Source organism: Hyla sarda, chromosome 1 (assembly GCF_029499605.1).
Source record: "Hyla sarda isolate aHylSar1 chromosome 1, aHylSar1.hap1, whole genome shotgun sequence".
NCBI classification, from domain to species: Eukaryota; Metazoa; Chordata; class Amphibia; order Anura; family Hylidae; genus Hyla; species Hyla sarda.
In genome coordinates this window covers 529,481,229-529,504,983 of record NC_079189.1, presented here as the reverse complement: position 1 = coordinate 529,504,983, position 23,755 = coordinate 529,481,229, and the positions used below count along the sequence as shown (strand labels likewise).

Sequence of the window (23,755 nt, the reverse complement as noted above, 5' to 3'; positions counted from 1 at the left end):
GGTGTGGGGGAAAAACCGTATGTTTTGTTTTTTTACAATGGGAACCGTATGTGCGTACGGTTCCATCTGGTTTTCACCATACGTTTTTTGACACCGAAAGTTTTTTTTCTCAGAATTTCAATCAAACAAGTGAAACTTTATTCATAACTAGCTGAATACCTGGCGTTGCCCAGTTTTTCCTTCCTAATCCTTGTTGTGGAGGAAAATCAACAGAGAAAGCTTTTGACTTCATATCCCGTCCTCATATATTGTTGTCATATCCCAACCCCATATACCGTCCTCATACCCCGACCTCCTACCCCGTCCTTATACCCCGACCTCCCACCCCTTCCTCCCATCCCGACCCGTAATATGTGTACCAGATATTGAAATATCTCCAGCCATACAGAAGTTATGTGAGAACACACATTTCCCATTGATTTGCATGGGACTGTAAACAAAAACCCCGACCCTCACAAATGAGGGTAGCTTAGGGTTAAATTAACTATCCTATATTTTAAGTAGACATATAAGTAACATGCGACCAAGTATTATCTCCAGCCATATATATATATATATATCTCCAGCCATTTGCAAATTATGCAGTAACATACAGTAGAGACAAAAAGTTTGGACACCTTCTCATTCAGAGTTTTCTTTATTTTCATGACTATGAAAATTGTAGATTCACACTGAAGGCATCAAAACTATGAATTAACACATGTGGAATTATAGACATAACAAAAAAAGTGTGAAAATATGTCATATTCTGGGTTCTAGCCACCTTTTGCTTTGATTACTGCTTTGCACACTCTTGGCATTCTCTTGATGATCTTCAAGAGGTAGTCACCTGAAATGGTCTTGAAGGAGTTCCCAGAGATGCTTAGCACTTGTTGGCCCCTTTTTGCCTTCACTCTGCGGTCCAGCTCACCCCAAACCATCCCGATTGGGTTCAGGTCCGGTGACTGTGGCGGCCAGGTCATCTGGCGCAGCACCCCATCACTCTCCTTCTTGGTCAAATAGCCCTTACACAGCCTGGAGGTGTGTTTGGGGTCATTGTCCTGTTGAAAAATAAATGATGGTCCAACTAAACGCAAACCGGATGGAATAGCATGCCGCTGAAAGATGCTGTGGTAGCCATGCTGGTTCAGTATGCCTTCAATTTTGAATAAATCCCCAACAGTGTCACCAGCAAAGCACCCCCACACCATCACACCTCCTCCTCCACACCAGCACACCTGTGAAGTGAAAACCATTTCAGGTGACTACCTCTTGAAGCTCATCCAGAGAATGCCAAGTGTGCGCAAAGCAGTAATCAAAGCAAAAGGCGGCTACTTTGAAGAACCTAGAATACGACATATTTTCAGTTGTTTCACACTTTTTTGTTATGTCTATAACGCCACGAGTTAATTCATAGTTTTGATGCCTTCAGTGTGAATCTACAATTTTCATAGTCATGAAAATAAAGAAAACTCTGAATGAGAAGGTGTGTCCAAACTTTTGGTCTGTACTGTATTTCCCATAGACTTGTATGGGACTTAAAATAAAAACCCGACCCTGGCAAATGGGGGTGAGTAAGGGTTAAATTACCTATCCTATGTTTGTTGTTGACATATAAGTAACATGTGTGCCAAGTTTCATGTTAATATATTTAGCCGTTTGGGCGTGATGCTGGAACATATACACACACACACACATTGAGTTTTATATATACATAAATAGATGGAATGAAAAGTTAAAAACTTATACATTTTTTTTCTTAAAAACGGATGCAACTGGACATCATTTTTTCAAACCGTATACAGGATAACATTTTTACACACGTTTTGATACAGTTTAGTCTGGTTTTGAGGAATCCATTTTTCATCAAAAACCTGATACGGAAACTGTATTGCAAAAACATGGTGTGAACCCAGCCTAACAGTCACAGCTGGATCCCATTGATTATAATGGGGTTTGTTGTTTTAGAGGAATATAGTGGGAGAAAAAGACAGTGCATGCAGTGATAATAATATGATGCACATACATTAGCAGTCCTGACTGCCTGACATAAAAAACAATATCAATGGTAAGAGGATACATGATAAAAGCTGTCCTACACCCGGAGCAGTATCTTCTAAACCATAATATCTATGATAGAAGGATAAGGTCAGCTAAACAAAGATAACCTTACAAGTAGAATAAAAGTTTTGTACAGCACGGCAAATAAGAACTATTGTAGCTGATTTAACAACATGAATAATGAAATGGATAATATGTGAATCAAAATGCAGAACAGTCCTAGCGCCACTCATTGAAAGTTCATCTATACTGAGAATTATTCACTGATAATAGGATTACCAGACACATGCCCAGCAATGTGCTCACATCAAGTGACTGTACAAGACTCCCTGCGCTGTGTATGCCAACAGAATAAAGGCTAGGAATGTATGTGGTTATAAAACAAGAAATAAATTGTGAAATAATTATTCTTTCTATGAAAGACGCTTCTTCCATAAAACTTCCATATAGAACCTTTTGATAACATTTTACATATAGTTTGATATTTTGCATTGTCCAAATATGTTGGCAGGACTCCCTGATGTATTGTTCAGATAGATGCCACTTCAAGATATACATTGGCATCCGTTGCCCATAGGCTTCCATTGTAAATCAGGATGCCTATGTATGAAATAAAGCAGTCTGCTGACTACATACTGACATACATTGGCCAGACACTCTTGGCCTCTGATGGGTGGATAGGGGCCTATGGATACATTTGATATGTATACCAGGAATTTTCCTGGCATGAGGAAATGTATACTGCAAACACAATAAGCAGTCCAACTTTCATAAAGCTATGTACAACTTGCATTACCAAACACACTGCAATTCTGGGGACTGTATGATAACACTGAATCAGCACAATTCTGCAGATTTTAGAGCCTATAACTTCTCCAATCTCTATGCACATGAATACATTTTACACTAGACAGAGCCTTGTACTACTGAAGGTAAGCAACATAGCTCAAGTGTATCAGAAGTGTAAATGCCCCTACAGGCTACCGGATATTTTGTGTTTGTTACTTTGCTATGTTTCACACACAATTTGAAGCTGGGTTTGCACACAGTATTCTCGGGCCTTATTTTGGTCAGTATTTTCACCAAAGTCAGGATTGGGTCCAAAACACAGAAAAGGGGCAAATCTTTCCATGATCGTTTTGAGTTGTTGGTCCCACTCCTGCTTTTGGTAAACCTACTAACCAAAATAAGACTCAAAATGCTGTGTGTATTGGATACAAATTAGTAGTAAATAGACAACTGGGCCTTTCAATAAAGCATGCCTCTCTGAACCTCCCCAACTAGAACAGACAGTGACAGACCAGCTCCGGCAGCCAACTCAGCTCAACAATGGGGAAATGCAGAAAGAAAAGATACTGTACATGTCCTGGCTAGTTATGTCGCGAACATAAGATTTTTGGTTCGCGAACGTCTGCAAAAGTTTGCGAACCGGGCGAACCATTGACTTCAATGGGCAGGCGAATTTTAAAACCCACAGGGACTCTTTCTGGCCACAATAGTGATTTAAAAGTTGTTTCAAGGGCACTAACACCTGGACTGTGGCGTGCTGGAGGGGGATCCATGGCAAAACTCCCATGGAAAATTACATAGTTGATGCAGAGTCTGGTTTTAATCCATAAAGGGCATAAATCACCTATTATTCCTAAATGGTTTGGAATAACGTGCTTTAGCCCCCTTTAGGCAGCACATAGAGCCCCCCTTTAGGCATCACATACTTAGATTCCCCCCTTTAGACAGCACATAGATTCCCCCATATTAGGCAGCACATAGTTAGATCCCCCCTTTAGGCAGCACATAGTGGGATTTGAACCCAAGGCCTCAGCGCTGCAAGGCAGCAGTGCTAACCTCTGAGCCACCATGCTACCCTTAGCATACATCTAATATCCACGGTTGCAAAAATGGACAGAGATGTCAGCAGAGAGTACCAGAAAAATTAGGCATGTACACATGCCTGATAAATTTGGTATTGTTGCAGCCGCTTCTGTAGCAGCGGCCATAAAAATGCAGCACCATAACAATTGCAGCAGCAGAGGCCAGAAAAATTAGGCATGTACACATGGATGAAAAATTGGGTATTCTCGCAGCCACATCTGTAGCAGCAGCCAGAAAAATTGCAGCACCAGAAAAAGTGCAGTAGCAGAGGCCAGAAAAACTAGGCATGTACACCTGGCTGGAAAATTTGGTATTGTCGCAGCTGTAGCAGCGGCCATAAAAATTGCAGCACCATAACAAGTGCAGCAGAGGCCAGAAAAATTAGGCATGTACACCTGGCTGGAAAATTTCTGTTTGTTTTGCCAGGCAGAAAGTGCCCTAAAACATTGTGGCTTGAACCCTAGTTGGTGGCGGATAAGTCACGCAAGTCATCCGGCATTCAGAGTTCAAATACAGCAGCGTGTGAACCATTTTTAGGCCAAGGCAGCTCATCTGATCAGGCCTTGTTCAGTCAAATGTATCGGCCAGTGTCAGTCCCTTCGGGATCCATCCCTCATTCATCTTAAGAAAGGTGAGGTAATCCAGACTTTTTTGACAAAGACGACTCTTCTCAGTGACAATACCTCCTGCTGCATTGAAGGTCCTTTCTGACAGTACACTTGAAGCGGAACAGGCCAAAAGTTCGAGCGCAAATTGGGATAGCTCAGGCCACAGGTCAAGCCGGCACACCCAGTAGTCAAGGGGTTCATCACTCCTCAGAGTGTTGATATCTGCTACCTGTCGGTCAAGTCGTTCTCTGATGGTGGACCCGAAGGGCTGTGGCGATGCGTGGGACTTAAAAAGCTCTGCATGTCCTCCATCAACAGCATGTCTGTACAGCTTCCAGTCCTTGCCGGCGTGTTCGTGGGAGGAGGAGGAGGATTACTTTCACCTCTTCCCCTGTTAGATCCCTGTTGTGCTGTGACATGACCCTTATACACTGTGTACAGCATACTTCTTAATTTATTTTAGACCTGCTGAATCCTTTCCGCCTTGCTGTAATGCGGTAACATGTCAGGCACTTTATGTTTATACCGGGGGTCTAGTAGCGTGGACACCCAGTACAGGTCGTTCTCCTTCATCCTTTTTATACGAGGGTCCTTCAACAGGCACGACAGCATGAAAGACCCCATTTGCACAAGGACGGATGCCGAGCTACTCATGTCCCGTTCCTCATCCTCAGTGATGTCAGGGAAGGTATAATCTTCTTCCCCCCAGCCACATACAACACCAAGGGAACCAGATAGGTGACAAGGAGCACCCTGGGATGCCTGCTGTGGTTGGTCTTCCTCCTCCTCTTCAAAGCCACATTCCTCCTCTGACTCCTATTCCTCACAATCCTCTTCCAGCGTTGCCGCAGGTCCAGCAAGCGATGCTGATAAGGCTGTTTCTGGTGGTGATGGTGTCCACAACTCTTCCTCTTCACGCTCATCTACTGCCTGATCCAGCACTCTTCTCAGGGCACGCTCCAGGAAGAAAACAAACTGTATGATGTTGCTGATGGTGCCTTCGGTGCGACTGACCAGGTTTGTCACCTCCTCAAAAGGACACATGAGCCTACAGGCATTGCGCATGAGCCTCCAGTAACGTGGCAAAAAAATTCCCAGCTCCGCAGATGATGTCCTAGCACCCCAGTCATACAAATATTCGTTGACTGCTTTTTCTTGTTGGAGCAGGCGGTCGAACATTAGGAGTGTTGAATTCCAACGTGTCGGGCTGTCGCAAATCAAGCCCCTCACTGGCATGTTGTTTCGCCGCTGGATATCTGACAAGTGCGCCATGGCCGTGGAGGAACGCCTGAAATGGCCACACACCTTCCTGGACTGCTTCAGGACATCCTGTAAGCCTGGGTACTTGAGCACAAAGCATTGTACAATCAGATTACACACATGTGCCATGCACCGCACGTGTCAACTTGCCAAACCTCAATGCCGCCAACAAACTTGTTCCGTTGTCACAAACCACCTTGCCGATCTCCAGTTGGTGCGGAGTCAGCCACTGGTCCACCTGTGCGTTCAGGGCCGACAGGAGCGCTGGTGCGGTGAGACTCTCCGTTTTGAGGCAAGTCAATCCCAAGATGGCTTGACACTGTCGTATCCGGGATGTGGAATAGCACCTGGGGAGCTGGGGGGGTGCCGGTGATGTGGAGCAAGACCCAGCAGTGGAAGAGGACTCGGCCGAGGATGTTATGGAAGAGGATGGAGTAGGAGGAGTAGAGGAGGTGGCAGCAGGCCTGCTTGCAAGTCGTGGCGGTGTCACCAACTCCACTGCAGAGCCACGCATTCCATGCTTGGCAGCCGTCACCAGGTTTACCCAATGCGCAGTGTAGGGGATATACCTGCCCTGACCATGCTTTGCAGACCAGGTATCAGTGGTCAGATGGACCCTTGCCCCTACCCTGTGTGCCAGACATGCCATAATTTCCTTTTGCACAATGGAGTAAAGGTTGGGGATTGCCCCTTGTGCAAAAAATTTTCGTCCGGGTACCTTCCACTGCGGTGTCCCAATGGCTACAAATTTTTTAAAGGCCTCAGACTCCACCAGCTTGTATGGTAAAAGCTGGTGGGCTAGCAGTTCCGACAAGCCAGCTGTCAGACGCTGGGCTAGGGGGTGACTTTGAGACATTGTCTTCTTGCGCTCAAACATCTCCTTGACAGACACCTGACTGTGGGCAGATGAGCAGGAACTGCTCAAGGCGAGAGACGGAGAGGCGGATGGTTTAGAGGGGGCAAGGAGGGCAGTAGTGGTACCTGGCTGAAGATGCTGGACCAGGAGGAGGATGGCGGCTTTGACTTTGTGTGCTGCTTGTACTGACGTGTTGATCCCATAGGCGTTTGTGATGTGACATCATGTGCCTTTGCAAAGCAGTTGTACCTAGGTGGGTGTTGGACTTCCCATGACTCAGTTTCTTCTGGCACAGGTTGCAAATGGCATCGCTGTTGTCAGAGGCAGACACACAAAAAAAATGCCACACTGCTGAGCTCTGCGATGACGGAATTCTGGTGGTGACAACAGCATGCGTTGATTGGCGTCCCGTCTGGCTGACCCCAGGTGCCGTTGCATGCTGTCTGACTGTGCCACTAGCTCCTTGCGACGACCTCCCCCTGCTTCCAACTCGTCTCCTCCTCCTCCTCCTCTCTGTCTCCCCATCTGAACTTTCCCCCTCTTCATCTCTTCTAGCGGGCACCCACATGGCATCCACGGACACCGTCATCATCAACACCTTCACCGCTATCTGACACCTCAAGAAAGGAAGCAGCAGCGGGTACAACATCAACACCACACCGTACGTCCATGTGTGTAATGCTGCCTGACTGAGACATATCCCTGTTAACTACATCCTCTGGCAATAATGGTTGTGCATCACTCATGTCTTCAAACTGATGTGTAAATAACTCCTCTGACGGATCAAGTAAAGCTGCTGTGGTGCTAGTGTTGGCGGTGGCGGCAGGCGGGCAAGTGGTAGCATGAGAGGTGCCCTAAGCTAGAGGAGGAGAAGGACTGTGCGTCAAGGTTCCGAGCGGAAGCTTTAGTAGTAGATTGGGTGTCTTGTGATAGCCAGTCAACTAAGTCCTCAGAACTTTGGGGGTTCAGGGTACGTGTCCTCTGAACACTGGCCATTCTAGGGCCAAAGGGAATCCCAGCACCATGACGGCCCCTGCGGGGTGGCCTTCCTCTGCCTGTAATTTTTTTGGTTAAATTTGCACAAGTGTCACACCTAATGTGATTTGCACTAGGGTGACACAATTTGCCCTGCAGGCAGGAAAAATGGCAACTGTGACGTGAACTAACAGTGATGACTGATTTTATTTAACAGCCAAAAAAGGTATCTTTTTTTAATTTGTACAACTGTCACACCTAATGTGATTTGAACTAGGGTGACACAATTTGCCCTGCAGGCAGGAAAAATGGCAACTGTGACGTGAACTAACAGTGACGACTGATTTTATTTAACAGCCAAAAAAGGTATTTTCTTTTCAATTTGCACAGCTGTCATACCTAATGTGATTTGCACTAGTGTGACAATGAGCAAAAAAACTTGCCAGCGGAGTTCCCCTTTTATGCAGTGGTCCCCAACCAAGGTGCCTCCAGCTGTTGCAAAACACATGGACTGATATATTTCAGCCCTCTGAATACTGTAGTAGTTAGTTGCTTTAAAGAAAAAAAGCTTGCCAGCGGAGTTCCCCATTTAAGCAGGGGTCCCCAACCAGGGTGCCTACAGCTGTTGCAAAATACACGGACTGATATCTTTCAGCCCTTTGAATGCTGTAGTAGTTAGTTGCTTGAAGGAACTTAAGTTTGATTCTGGAGTACCCCTTTTAACCAGCGGTTCCCTCCCAACTAGGACTGATATCTTTCAGCCCTAAAAAGGGCTTTTTTGGGTGCAGTCCTTAAAACAGATGTTACACTAGTGCTTTAGGAGTAAACTGGACCCTGAATACACCACCTATCAGCAACCTAGCTATCGCTTTCCCTATACAGCAGGAGCAGCTTCTCTAACCCTCCACTTCCTAAGCCTGCAGCATGCTGAATGAGGCTAAAATGGCGTCCGTGCAAGAGGTAGGAGGGTCTGGAAGGGAGGGACTGCTGCTGATTGGCTGTAATGTGTCTGCTGACTCTGACTCACAGGGTCAAAGTTTACTGCAATGTTAAAGTATAGGGGGCGGATCGAACTTCACATATGTTCACCCGGCGATGCGAACGCGAACATGCGTAATTCGCCGGGAACTGTTCGCCAGCAAACAATTTGCGACATCTCTAGTCCTGGAGAGCAGAGAGCATAGGTATTAAAAGTATTATGTTAACTGTACAGCTGGGAGGATGCCACAGGGTTAATAATTTGCACACTTCATATGCACTAATGATTAAATCCATAAGATCTCTTTAGCATGGTTACTTTCAGGCTGTCATTGATGGATGTAGTTACAAGAAATGATTGACCAGAACAAATACTGCTACACTGTTTCCCTGGGTTTCACTGTTTACATGGGTTTGGGCTAAACCTCATATTTCTAAATTACAATTTAATATTAAAAACATGACCGATAATAGATGTTAATAACTTATGTACCGCTTAGCATTTGTTTATAGCTAAAGAGAATGCCATACCCAGTCATGTGAAATCACACAGATAGCAAAAAAGGTCAAAGTCATTTTAAGTTACACAGATAAATGAACAGACCTATAAGTGCTAGTGAAGGGCTGTACAATCTTAATGAAGGATATTTATCAAGCTACGTAATAGATTTTTTTTTGCGTAAAAAAGGCGTACGTACTTGCGCACATGCAACTTTTCTATACATGCTATTCCCAGGGGACAACTTTCTGGAAATTTGCATCCAGTGAAGGACATTTTTAAACCTTCTTTTAAGAAGATTGCTGGCATCATTGCTGGCATCATATTATTTAATGTTTTAGAGCCTGTTGCTAATAGTTAGAGAGGGTCAAATCTCATGTCAGGTTCAAATTAGAGGGGTTTTGCCATGTAATCTTATTCCCTATCCACAGGGAGTTGGGGTGGCCCAACTGCTGGGACCTCCTATGATCTTAAGACAAGACTGAAGCTCCCATCTGAATCGAGTAGCAGTGCGCTTAACTACATCACTTTTCTACCTTCAGCATTTCCATAGACAATGAATAGAGCGGGGGTTAAGTATGGCATGCTGCTGCTCTGTTCAGACGGGCTTTGGGAGTCCTGTTTTTCAGATAGCGGTGGGTCCAACCCCCATCGATCAGACGCTGATTCCCTATCCTGTGGATAGAGGGCAAGTGTCCATGGTTGCAAAACCCCTTTAAGTTGCCTGCTGGAGGTACAATTTATTCTATGGATGCAGTCCATATAAACAGAGAACATTTTATTGTCTGAAACTCTGTTCTTTTTTTCCTCTGCTTTTTCCAGTCAGGTTCATGACACTTACTTTGCAGGATCAGCACCTTTGAAGTATGCGTTAACAGATTCAGAAAGTGCCACAGCAACAGGTAATGTATCTTGACTTCCTAAGGTAACAGGGCTGGGGCCACGGGATATACCTAGATTTTAATTGTCATAAAGAAAAAAGGATGTTAATATGTCTTTGTTAAACATGTAACACACTTGGAAGAACCCAGTACACTTCTGAAATGGGCTGAAAAAAATGTTGTAGAGACATGTTAAAAGACCAATCCCTAGAACGAGCTGGGAGAAGAGAGCACTATGCGTGTTCTCTCCCAGCTCTGTGCCATTTGACCAAGACCGACCCCAATGCAAGTCTATGGAACAGTCTCATTCGTGCGCACAGAAGGGAGGAAAGAGTTCAGTTGCACGCTTCTCTACCCAGTCGTTCTATGGATCAAGGGCCTGAGCACTGAAGCTTGAACTGATCAAAACATTTGACATGACTTTACAGCATGTCAAATGTATTTTTTTTAAATGACACGTACACTTTAACCCTTTTTACCAGGAAATGTTTCTGTTCAAAACAAACATTTTATTGCATACACTTTCTCCTACAAATCAGAATATACTACAAGTAAATGTACTGAGGGTAGAGGTCTATATCTTACACTTTAGGGGAACAAGTTTTGCTCCAAGGTAATACATTTTCTTTCATTGACAAAGCAAATAGGAACCAGGCACATGAAAGGTTCACACAGCGCTTACCAAATGTGGGAGTATTTGCTGCACTTATTGAAGTGGAAGAGGATATAGAGGATGAACTTTCAGCACGAGGTAAAGCAGCAGAAGGAGGTGGACTAGTGTTAGATGTAACCGGAGGGCTGAAGGGCCTTGGCTTGTAGGAAACATAACATGAGAAAGTGTGAATTGCCAAGTCAAGTGTATCTCCTGTAGCCTCCATTAACCTTCACGAAAAATATACTTACTACTTCATTAATACCGCTAAGCTTGCTAGCAGAAAGCTTTGGTCTTGATGGAGGTCTTGGTGGGGGGACTATTGTGCCAACGGAAAGTGGTGTAGTGGGACGTGCTGGTGGTGACACTGGAGAAACACAAAAGGAAATTTTTGACTTACAAAGCTTTATATGTATTAACAGAAAACATACAGGAGACTTATTTCACATGCCATTTTAAATATAATGTGTATATGGTACTTTTCACCAGTTTATTTTTTTACCCTGTAGGCTTCATCTGTAACATTGTCAGTAATATCTGACCTAGTAGGTGTAGACTAGCTGCTAAGATGTCTCCCATCTACTGCACACACAGGAGAGATCCTACTCCCAATACCTCTATAGCACAGAAGCATGGAGGAAATTAAAGAGTAGTACATGAATAGGGTGAGATAACACTTATTCTAGCATTTGTGTCTATCAACAGCTACTCCCCATTTTTTTTCAAAGATAGCTATAACCTGATGGGTTAGTGAACTGTTTTGAGACAGATTTGAACAGTTCTTCTCTAAAAATATATATTACAATGTTTCTTACATTCGCTAGTACTACTAATTTATGCCAAACTTGTTGAATGTGTAGTGCCTATATAAGGAAAAACTTTTTTTTTTTCTCTTGTGAAATGTAATGTACTGGACATTTTGTAATGTACTGGATATATTGTCAACTGACAACTGGTTTTGTAGCAGCTGGGACCTATAGTTTCAGCACTGTAGATTTAAAAAGCAAGTTAGTATCAATGGCGCAACATCGTCAAGATTTAATACAACTTTGTCATACCATGCATATAAATACATGCAATTCCAGGGCACAGCAACCGCCTTCAAAACAGCAATGGAAAAACAGATTTACATAAACATACAACCATCATGTCACTTAAATCTACCACACATAAAATACACAAATTCTATGCAAAAGAAACAAAACACACTGACAATGAAAACAAAAATACAGATATGATACACATATCAGGCTGTTTGAAGACCACAAAATATGAAAACTCAAAAATTGTATTGATAAAAGAAAAGGATGCAGCAAAAAGGTTAAAAAAATTGGGTAAAAACATTAATATTTCTTGCTGCACGCACAAAAACGAGTGCTTTTTTTTAAAGCACCACAAGGCACAATAAAGCAACACACCACATGCTTGTCATACCATCATTTATCTGAACTGTAGACGGGCTACAGTTGAAAGCTGCCGACTTTAATGACTTTTCAGAAGCATTTGAGTTCTCTTCAATGAATACATCATCAAGGCAATAGTTGGCATTAGACAAGCCTATATTTTCTTCCAACATATAGCTCCTTAAAGTTCTCTCAGACAAAAAATAGCGCATGTTGTCAACCTTCTCAAATGCACTATGAAATCTTTGAAGCTTCTTTCGACTTGTGGTACTGTACTTGCTGCTTTCGTGCAAGGATGCCCGTGGCCTTTGAGGATGCAGAAAGAGAGGCTGTGTGTTGTCTACCTGAGATTTCATTGTGCCAAAATTATGAATAAGGTTGGCACCAAAATCAGACTGGGCTGTATCTCCGGGATTAGATACAGGGAAGTCAAAGGTGAACTCAGACATACTATTGGAAGGCAAAGCTGTGGGAGAAAAAAAGGAACTCCCAAAAGGGTCCTGTATCATAGCTAAAGAAAAATAGGGGGATACAAATAGTGAAAATTGAATCTTCTTACACACAGAAAAAAATTTAATGAAAATATAAAAATTAAAAAAATCAATCACAAAAATAACTAACACATCCTGTATAATTAAGGTGTTCCAGTCATTTGATTAAACTTTTAACATGTTAACCAGACATGACAAAAAAAAAGTTTTGATTGCACCGGGTCACAAGTTATAAGCTAAAGTGCATGGCAGTGCGCTCCACTCCCCGGCCGGCAGATAGGACCTTTACACTATACAGACGCAGTGAATCTATAATTTTGACAACATTGTCAAAAGTTTAGATCAAACAACAGTAATGTTTAAAGAAGCAGAATTAAGATAAGCAGCTAATAATTTGATTTGTAAACAGAACAACACTTGTTAATTGGAATGTGTCTTCAGAAAATGACCTATTTTTTCAATCAGGTTTTTTATGTTAATCCTATTAAAAAAAAATAATTAAAAAAATATAAAACATTTGGTCATTATTTTCAATTTTGCTATCTTTATTTTACAAAAAAATTAAGGGAACACGTAAACAACAAAATGTAACTTAAAGGGGTATTCCAGGCAAAAACTTTTTTATATATATCAACTGGCTCCGGAAAGTTAAACAGATTTGTAAATTACTTCTATTAAAAAATCTTAATCCTTCCAATGAGCAGTGTATAATAGCCCTGAAATCTTGCAGTTTCCATTCTGGCCACTAGGGCTAAAACTAAGCTGAGACTTTCTGTTCTGTCCAGCGAATTTCCCAGTAATGCCTTTCTTCTCAAAAGGTGAGACCAGTAAAGAGATAGCACTGGAAACATCACCATATACAGCAGAAATCAGCATTCTGCCTTCCTGTAAAATGACTATTTAATGGGATAGTCCTGTGTATTGCTGTAAAACATATCACTAAATCATTAAAACAGCTCAGCCAAGATGGCAGTCCCCATATAAAAATAAGATAATCATAAAATAGAAACATTAGATCTCCCTGCTGCACCTGGCATTTGTTTAGAGTGTCGGATGCAGTGCAGGAGGGCTCGTGACGTCACGGCCACACCCGCTCGTAATATCACGAGCGGGGAGTGAACATGACGTCACGAGTCTCCGCCCCGCATCGCCAATCATTCGGCACAGAGCGAAGTTCGCTCCACGCACCGGATGTCTTGGGTGCCGCAGCAGAGATCGTGGGGGTCCCCAGCAGCGGGACCCCTGCGATAAGATGTCTAGGGGCGGAGTGCCCCTTTAAGTACCTTCTGACTGAGGTGGTGACAAGTCAAAACCGGAATTCTGTTCCTTTAGATATAGCCACATTTGCTAAAACCTTGGATTACAATCCTCAATCTGTTCTATGAATACCGTATATACTCGAGTATAAGCCGACCCGAGTATAAGCCGAGACCCCTAATTTCAACCCAAAATCCCAGGAAAAGTTATTGACTCGAGTATAAGCCTAGGGTGGGAAATACATCATCCCCCCCTGTCATCATCCAGACCCGTCATTAACATCCTCATCATCATCACCGCCTGTCATCATCCAGACCCTCATCATCATCACCTGTCATTATCCCCTTGTCCTCATCCCACACATCCCCCCTTCATCATCCCCTTGTCATCATCCCCACCCCCCTTCATCATCCCCTTGTCATCATCCCCACCCCCCTTCATCATCCCCTTGTCATCATCCCCACCCCCCTTCATCATCCCCTTGTCATCATCCCCACCCCTTCATCATCCCCTTGTCATCATCCCACACACCCCCCTTCATCATCCCACCCCCCCCTTAAATCATCCCCCCCCCCCCCCCCTTCATCATCCTCTTCTCATCATCCGCCCTCAGTGGTCTTCAACCTGCGGACCTCCAGAGGTTTCAAAACTACAACTCCCAGCAAGCCCGGGCAGCCATCGGCTGCCCGGGCTTGCTGGGAGTTGTAGTTTTGAAACCTCCGGAGGTCCGCAGGTTGAAGACCACTGCGGCCTTCGACATCATCCAGCCCCCTCTCACCCCCTTTAGTTCTGAGTACTCACCTCCGCTCGGCGCTGGTCCGATGCTGCAGGGCTGTCCGGTGAGGAGGTGGTACGGTGGGATAGTGGTTCCGGGCTGCTATCTTCACCGGGGGCGCCTCTTCTCCGCGCTTCCGGCCCGGAATAGAGGCGTTGCCTTGACAATGACGCAGAAGTACGTTGGCAATGAACGTACCTCTGCGTCATTGTCAAGGCAACGTGACTATTCTGGGGCCGGGCCCGAAGCGCTTAGAAGAGGCCTCCCCGGTGAAGATAGCAGCCCGGAACCACTATCCCACCGGACCACCTCCTCACCGGACAGTCCTGCAGCACCGGACCAGCGCCGAGGTGAGTACTGTACAGAACTAAAGGGGGTGAGAGGGGGCTGGATGATGTCGAAGGCCGCAGTGGTCTTCAACCTGCGGACCTCCGGAGGTTTCAAAACTACAACTCCCAGCAAGCCCGGACAGCCGATGGCTGCCCGGGCTTGCTGGGAGTTGTAGTTTTGAAACCTCTGGAGGTCCGCAGGTTGAAGACCACTGCGGGTGGAGAGTTCACTCGAGTATAAGCAGAGGGGGGTGTTTTCAGCACGAAAAATCGTGCTGAAAAACTCGGCTTATACTCGAGTATATACGGTAATAGAAGCAGTGAGGCTAAAGTAAAAAATATAGGGATGTCTTTTCACTCTTAGACTTTGCCCAGGAGGGCTTCCGCTATGAGAGCTTAGTAGTAAAGCTGGATAAGGTAGAATACATCCAACGTCAAAGACATTAGAGGATATCACAGTCAGTTTTAGTCCCATGGGTTTCAGTTGTATTTGTGTAGACTGCTGTGATACTAGAAAGTAATATCATAGCTATCATCCTATCCTATAAAACAACCCTCACAGCCTGGATGAGGAAGAGAAAAGTGTGTGTGTTTTATCGAACAATTCAAAGACTCATTGTATTATCCCGGGACAGTGGATTTACCTTCAATTATAATAAGCACTATCATGCATACATATATTCTTATTTCTACAAAATACATTATGCACAGTCCATTCTAGAAAGGTTTAGAGAACCAAAATGAAAAAGACCTTTTAGTAAAATTTTAATCCAAAATTTCTCTTTTCTGGAATTTTTTCCTGCAATTATTTAATAACTATACAGTGGCAGCCACGACTGATAACAAATACATTAAGGATTACCTGTAGAACTGGAGGAGGATATAGAGGATGATTCCACTGAGCTTCCAAACAACGGATCCCAGGCTAGGAGATCACTGTTAACTCTGCTGTAAAATGTACATGTAAAACTGTTAAACCAAGGACCGAAACTGAAGAATGTACAGATATTTAGGTTGGGAAATTGATTTTGATGTACCTCAGTCCTGGGGTCTAAGAATGGGACAGGCTGCAGTTGGGTATTAAACACCTGTAGCTAATACTGATAAGAGGACAGGGAGTTGCTTTTTTGTTGAAGCATAAATTTCATCAGAATTTAGTAAGGAACTGATTTTTTTAATTTCTATTTTCAGGCAGACACAAGGAAAGGGCAGATGGACTAGGATTTTTATCAACAGTATTTTACTGTATTTACAGAAGTCTGAGCTTAAATATTTTTAAGAATTCCCCTTTAATCCTACCCATTAAAATAAACTATCATCACTTTTATATTGTCCGAACCATGGGCAGCACTGTGATTTCACAATGAATCCTATACATCATGGTACAGAGGGAGTCTCTCCCTAATTCCCATTATTTGTTGCTGGGGTAGCATAAAAGTAACGACAAGTTACCCTTAAATATTATCTGGTGTATGGTTTAACTTAATGTCATGAACATGAAATTATTATTACTATTTTTGATAACCTACTCAATAGTTCCAGACATTTTCATCTTTGTCATCTCTTCACCTAAGCATCAAAAAAGAGAAAACACATAGTTTCCAAAAGATTATTAACAAATTGAAAATATATATATAAGAAAAACGTATGACTGCTTAACAAATCAAACTCACTTGACATATTCCGTGTCATTTGTGCCTAGAAATCAAGAGGAAAAATAAAATGTAAAGATCTTTATGTTACAATTCACAAGAAATGCATTTTAGTTCACTTAAAGGGGTACTCCGCTGCTCAACGTTTGGAACAAACTGTTCTGAACGCTGGAGCTTGTGACGTCATAGCCCCGCCCCCTCATGGCATCATGCCCCGCCCCTCAATGCAAGTCTATGGGAGGGGTCGTGATGGCTATCACACCCCCTCCCATAGACTTGCATTGAGGAGGTGGGGCGTGACGGCATGAGGGGATGGGGCATAACGGCATGAGGGGGCGGGGCTATGACATCACAAGCTCCCGGCGCCGACTCCAGCACTCGGAACAGTTTGTTCTAAATATTGAGTATCCCTTTAAAGTGAGCTTTCAACAAAAACTGAAAAAATTCTGTGGTTTTCCACAGGGACTGAACTACCCTCAGAACAGAGCTGGAAGAAGTTAGCTCTGTACTCTGTGCAGCGGCAGCACAGCATTACTGCACCCTTAGTTCCTACTCACTTCAATAAGTGCTGAGGATGAAGTATCCCTGTGTCATCGCCACAGTACAGAGCCAACTGTTTCCAGACCCATACTCTGTGTAGTGTGGGCACCAAAGAGTTGATGATAGGCTACCAATATTTTTCCAGCTCTCATCCCCAGTTGATAGCCCCCTCTCTTTGCAGTTCCCTGTTTTTTTTTTTTTCTGTGAACCACTTTGCCAACACTGCCCTGTGGTGTATTTCCTACCCATACTTTCCATACATAACACATATACTGACAAACTGCAGCACATTAATGATTGTAGATAAATGTATAAACTATTCAAGAATCTTTTTGACCACAATAATGCAGGAGCTTACTTGCAGCTGAAGCCTGGAGCTGAAGCAATGGCTGTATAAGCAGCAGGCGTTAAAGGGGTATTCCAGGCAAAACCTTTTTTATACATATATATCAACTAGCTCAGGAAAGTTAAACAGATTTGTAAATTACTTCTATTAAAAAATCTTAATCCTTCCAATAGTTATTAGCTTCTGAAGTTTTCTGTCTGATGATGTCACGTCCCGGGATATGTGCATGATGGGAGAATATCCCCATAGTAACTGCACAGCTCCCGGGACGTGAGTCCTCAGAGAGCAGTTAGACAGAAACCAACAACTCAACTTCAGAAGCTAATAACTATTGCATGGATTAAGATTTTTTAATAGAAGTAATTTACAAATCTGTTTAACTTTATAAAAAAAAGTTTTGGCCTGGAATACCCCTTTAAGTATCCCCCCCCACCATCCCTTACTTCCTACAGACTGTCTTAATGTCTGTTACTAGAGAAGGACAGAGCCTAAAAACAGGAAGTAAACTGCAAATTTAGTGAAAGTGTGACACTAGAGGCTGGAACAATGGAGACATTTTTAGGGGGTAATAAAGCAAAAATTTGCTTGGGTGCTCTCCTGTTATCAGATAAGAAAACATTGTGTAAAACCTATTAAAGGGAAGTATACTATCTTTACCAGTCTGCCGAGCTATTATAACTAATAAATCTAAAAAAGAAAATAATAATAATTATAATAATTGTGTTGTGTGGTTAATAGCTTTTAGTCTCCTAGTACAGCTTAGAAAGTAAAAGTAGGAACATAATTGTTTGATATTAGTAACACCTAGTAATTTACGTTTTTTTTACCCTAATTCTGACCATACAAATTATCTGTCATTTCTTTAGTGAGTACTTACCGGACTTTGTCGCTGTTAGTATTATAGAAAATGGGGAGGAGGGGGGAGGGGGAGAAAAAAAAAGGAGAAATTATTATATATTTATTAGTATATAAATGTTTAAAAAAATATAAACATCTGACTGCATGGGCTGCTATCGTCATTGTTTAGCAGGCACAGCTCAATCTTTAGTAGTGGCTGTGCCTAATATTACAAATCAGGACCATATGCTTGGATAGTACAAAGCTGTAGTCAACTGTAACTCCAAACAGTACAAAGATGGGACTGGTAAACAATGAGGATGTGATGGTACAGTTCATTCAGTCACTGACCATTGGGGCTGCAGGGAATAAGACTTCGGCTAATCTTATACTAAATGCCTATGCTAGGCCATCAATAACATTTTTTTTGATATTCCTGAAAAAAAATTAATAATATATATATACACACACACACACACAAAAACGTCCAAACGACTAAAGATATTAACATGAAACTTGGCACACATGTTCCTTATATGTCAACTAGAGATGAGCGAACTTACAGTAAATTCGATTCGTCACAAACTTCTCGGCTCGGCAGTTGATGACTTACCCTGCATAAATTAGTTCAGCTTTCAGGTGCTCCGCTGGGCTGGAAAAGGTGGATACAGTCCTAGGAAAGAGTCTCCTAGGACTGTATCCACCTTTTCCAGCCCACCGGAGCACCTGAAAGCTGAACTAATTTATGCAGGGTAAGTCATCAACTGCCGAGCCGAGAAGTTCATGATGAATCGAACTTACTGTAAGTTCGCTCATCTCTAATGTCAACAAACATAGGATAGGTGATTTAACCCTTACTCACCACCATTTACCAGGGGCGGGGTTTATGTTTAAAGTCCCATACAAGTCAATGGGAAATATATGTTACTACATAACTTCCAAACGGCTGGAGATATTTCGATAATACTTGGTCACATATTACTTATATGTCCACTTAAAATACAGTAACCCCCCGACATGCAATGGCCCCGACATATGATCAAATCGACATACGATGGCCTCTCAGGGGCCATCGCATATAGATGTCAGCATCGACATACGATGCTTTATATGTCGGGGCCATCGCATTAACTGCTATCCGACAGCGGAAAATGCTTAAGCTGCTGTCGGATAGCAGTTTAAGCATCCCGGCCGGACAGGTTCACTTACCTATCCCCGCTGCTCCGGGTCCACTTCGCGATCCTCCGACGTCTTCTGTATCTTCTCCAGGGTTCGGGCCTCGCTTTCCGGCGTCGTTATTACGTCGTTACGCACGCCGTGCCGGCGCAGCAGCATAATAACGTCATCAGAAAGCGAGGCCCGGACACCGGAGAAGATGCGGAAGAAGCCGGAGGATCGCGAAGTGGACCCGGAGCAGCGGGACAGCATCGGGAGCCCCTGGGACAGCATCGGGAGCGGTGAGGACGCGGTCCGGAGTGGCGGGGACAGGTGAGTACAAACTTCCTATACTTTACATTGCATGGATCCCTCAACATACGATGGATTCGACAAACGATGGGTCGTTTGGAACGAATTACCATCGTATGTTGAGGGACCTGTATAGGATAGTTAATTTAACCCTTAACTACCCCCATTTGTGAGGGTCGGGATTTTTGTTTAAAGTCCCATGCAAATCAATGGGAAATGTATGTTCCCACATAACTTCCGTACGGCTGGAGATATTTCAATACCTGGTACACATATTACAGGTTGAGAAAGGAGGACCGGGATAGGAGGACCGGGATAGGAGGACCGGGATAGGAGGACCGGGATAGGAGGACCGGGATAGGAGGACCGGGATAGGAGGACCGGGATAGGAGGACCGGGATAGGAGGACCGAGATAGGAGGACCGAGATAGGAGGACCGGGATAGGAGGACCGGAATAGGAGGACCGGAATAGGAGGACCGGAATAGGAGGACCGGAATAGGAGGACCGGAATAGGAGGACAGGATATGAGGACTGGATAGGAGGTTGGGATATGAGGACAGGATATGGGGTTGGGATATGACAACAATATATGAGGATGGATTATGAAGTCAATAGCTTCCTCCTTTGTTTGTTTTCCTCCCCAACAAGGATTAGGAAGGAAAAACCGGGCAACACCGGGTATTCCGCTAGTATACACACACACACACACACACATATATATATACACACACACACACACACACACACACACACACACACACTGTAATATTAAACATCTTCAAGGGTAATACTCAAGTGACATGCTACAAGGTAACATTAGTAATATATACCATATAGCAAGAATAACTCCGCTTAAACTTCATTTTCTATTTTGTATCAGTATTTATGGATGAAGATTCATCTCTGAGGCTACAGAAAGTATGTTGTAACAATCATACAAAGTGACTCTGGGAAGACAAAAATTACTCACAGAAGGTGCTGGAGAGAGGGAGATATTCCCAATGGACATCTTCAGCTCATCCAGGGAGGCCACATTGTGATGAGGTCCATTGTTTGGCTGTACAGGTTTAATCTCCACATGGAATTTCTTCGGTCCATCATCGTCTGAGTCAGAATCACTCGATGAGTAAAAGTGATTTTCTTTGGTATGTGCAAAGTTATTAAAGAATTAACTATTTCAGGGAGGTTTATAGTTATAGGAGAAATGTGGTTAAATATCCTATAGATGAGCCATGAAAGTATCACCTGTTTTAAGGAAGCAGTGATGTAATCTAATTCTAGTAGAGGCTGTCTGGTTCCTTTAAACCCTTAAGGACGCAGGGTTTTTCCGTTTTTGCACTTTGGTTTTTTCCTACTCACCTTTTAAAAATCATAACCCTTTCAATTTTGCACCTAAAAATCCATATGATGGCATATTTTTTGCGCCACCAATTCTACTTTGCAGTGACATCAGTCATTTTACCCAAAAATCTACGGCGAAACGGGAAAAAAAAATCATTGTGCAACGAAATTTAAGAAAAAACGCAATTTTGTCATTTTTGGGGGCTTCCGTTTCTACGCAATACATTTTTCAGTAAAAATTACACCCTATCATTATTCTGTAGGTCCATACGATTAAAATGATACCCTAAAATTGTCATCTTCTGACCCCTATAACTTTTTTATTTTTCCGCAATGGAATTTTTTTGCGCGTATGCCATTGACCGTGTGGTTTAATTAATGATATATTTTTATAGTTTGGACATTTACGCAAGCGGCGATACCACATATGTTTATATTTATTTTTATTTACATGGTGGGTTTTTTTTATGGGAAAAGGGGGGGGGGGATTTGAACTTTTATTAAGGAAAGGGTTGAATCCCATTTATTAACTTTTTTTTTTACACTTTTTTTTGCAGTGTTATAGCTCCCATAGGGACCTATAACAGTGCACACACTGATTGCAAGCACTGTTCACTGCAAAGCTATAGCTTTGCAATGATCAGTGTTATCGGCGGTCGATTGCTCAAGCCTGCATCTCAGGCTTGGAGCAATCAATCGCCGAGGGGACACGCCGAAGGCAGGTAAGAGGACATCCGCTCGTGCCCCAGCTGATCGGGACAACACGTTTTCACTGCGGTAGTCCCGATCAGCCCCGCTGAGCAGCCGGGCAGCTTTCACTTTCGTTTTAGATGTGGCGTTCAACTTTGAACGCCGCGTCTAAAGGGTTACTAGCGTGTGGCACCGGGTCCCGGCATGTACATGCCGGGACTGACCCGATATGACGCGGGGTCACCGCGTGACCCCGCGTTATATCGCGGGAGCTGGCCAAGGACGTAAATATACGTCCTTGGTCGTTAAGGGGTTAAAAGGGGTACTACAGGGAAGTTTATATCTGTAAAAAGCTCCAAAGCCATCACACTGTGGCCTCTGTTTTGTATTCTCTAGCTGCTTGATATTCTTTTCCATCCTTCTCTCCCCTTGCCTATATCTCCCAGCAATTACTGCAGCTCTGCTCTGCCAGCCCCCACCCTTCTGCTCTGAGCAGCAAAGAGAGATTCAGTGTGTGATTGGCTAAGCCTGCACACACATCCCAGTTCTCAGCACAAAAGAGAGCATGACTCATCACTAAAGGGCAGAAACCACATGATCTGTGTTCTCTCAGGAGGGTGGGGCTGCTTTCAGAGAGGGACTTGGACAGAGACCATGTGGATGGCGGATAATGTCATTCCCTCACTTCATGCATGTAAGTGACAACCAAAGAGGGGAAACTGTTCTACATATCTAACAAATGATATTTAGACAATTAAATAGGTTGATGAAAGGGAAAGCATGGGTTATGGGTTTACTTCCCCGGAGTAACCTTACTGAATATGAATTTATTTGTATATAGTTTCCAATAAAAGCAGCAATAAATTGTTCTGGCTCACAGGTGGACTCTAATGTCCATATCAGCATAAACTTATTCTAAAGTACCAAGAAAAGTATTACTTGTTTCCGTGCACAAAACAGAATATAAAGACCGTAGGAAAAAAGACATTGAAAAAAGGATATCATTCTGGTTTTCTTCAGGCTTTATACTGAATCCCTCTTCATCAACAGCAGGGAGGTTCTGTAAAATGAACACACATGACTTAGTTACTCACAAGACTAATGTCAACCACATCCAATAAAATGTGAAAGGTTCTCATAGTGCAGCAGGCATACAGTGGGGCAAAAAAGTATTTAGTCAGCCACCAATTGCTCAAGTTCTCCCACTTAAGATGAGAGAGACCTTTAATTACATCAACTAAGAGACATAATGAGAGAGAAAAAATACATTGTCTGATTTTTAAAGAATTTATTTGTAAATTATGGTGGAAAATAAGTATTTGGTCAATAATAAAAGTTCATCTTAATACTTTGTTATATACCCTTTGTTGGCAATGACAGAGGTCAAACGTTTTCTGTAAGCCTTCAAAAGTTTTTCACACACTGTTGCTGGTATTTTGGCCCATTCCTCCATGCAGAGCTCCTCTAGAGCAGTGATGTTTTGGGGCTGTCGCTGGGCAACACAGACTTTCAACTCCCTCCGAAGGCGTTCTATGGGGTGGATATCTGGAGACTGGCTAGGCCACTCCAGGACCTTGAAATGCCTCTTACGAAGCCGCTCCTTCGGTGACTGAGCGGTGTGTTTGGAATTATTGTCATACTGAAAGACCCAACACACATTTCATCTTCAATGCCCTTGCTGATGGAAGGAGGTTTTCACTCAAAATCTCATGATACATGGCCCCATTCTTTCCTTTACACAGATCAGTCGTCCTGGTCCCTTAGCAGAAAAACAGCCCCAAAGTATGATGTTTCCACCCCCATGCTTATCAGTAGATATGGTGTTCTTTGGATGCAAGTCAGCATTCTTTCTCCACCGGGATTTCTGCTCACCATTCTAGTGATCATTTTGACACCACTGGGTGAGATCTTGCATGGAGCCCCAGATCGAGGGAGATTATCAGTGGGCTTGTATATCTTCCATTTTCTAATAATTGCTCCCACAGATGATTTCTTCACACCAAG

At 43.3% G+C, this 23,755-nt stretch overlaps 1 protein-coding gene across 1 annotated transcript in view; it reads right to left on the bottom strand.

Annotated features, from left to right (window-relative positions):
* Positions 1 to 23,755, bottom strand: part of FCHO2 (FCH and mu domain containing endocytic adaptor 2) — a 145,574-nt gene that overhangs the window by 31,247 nt on the left and 90,572 nt on the right. Inside the window, exons 12-20 of the mRNA XM_056539861.1 lie at positions 22,754 to 22,811; positions 20,691 to 20,869; positions 18,292 to 18,303; positions 16,550 to 16,574; positions 16,406 to 16,445; positions 15,739 to 15,824; positions 10,873 to 10,988; positions 10,652 to 10,781; positions 9,930 to 10,041 (exon numbers count right to left, since the gene is read on the bottom strand). Of these exons, the coding sequence (XP_056395836.1) occupies positions 9,930 to 10,041; positions 10,652 to 10,781; positions 10,873 to 10,988; positions 15,739 to 15,824; positions 16,406 to 16,445; positions 16,550 to 16,574; positions 18,292 to 18,303; positions 20,691 to 20,869; positions 22,754 to 22,811 (758 nt within the window). The remainder of the gene's footprint in view (positions 1 to 9,929; positions 10,042 to 10,651; positions 10,782 to 10,872; positions 10,989 to 15,738; positions 15,825 to 16,405; positions 16,446 to 16,549; positions 16,575 to 18,291; positions 18,304 to 20,690; positions 20,870 to 22,753; positions 22,812 to 23,755) is intronic.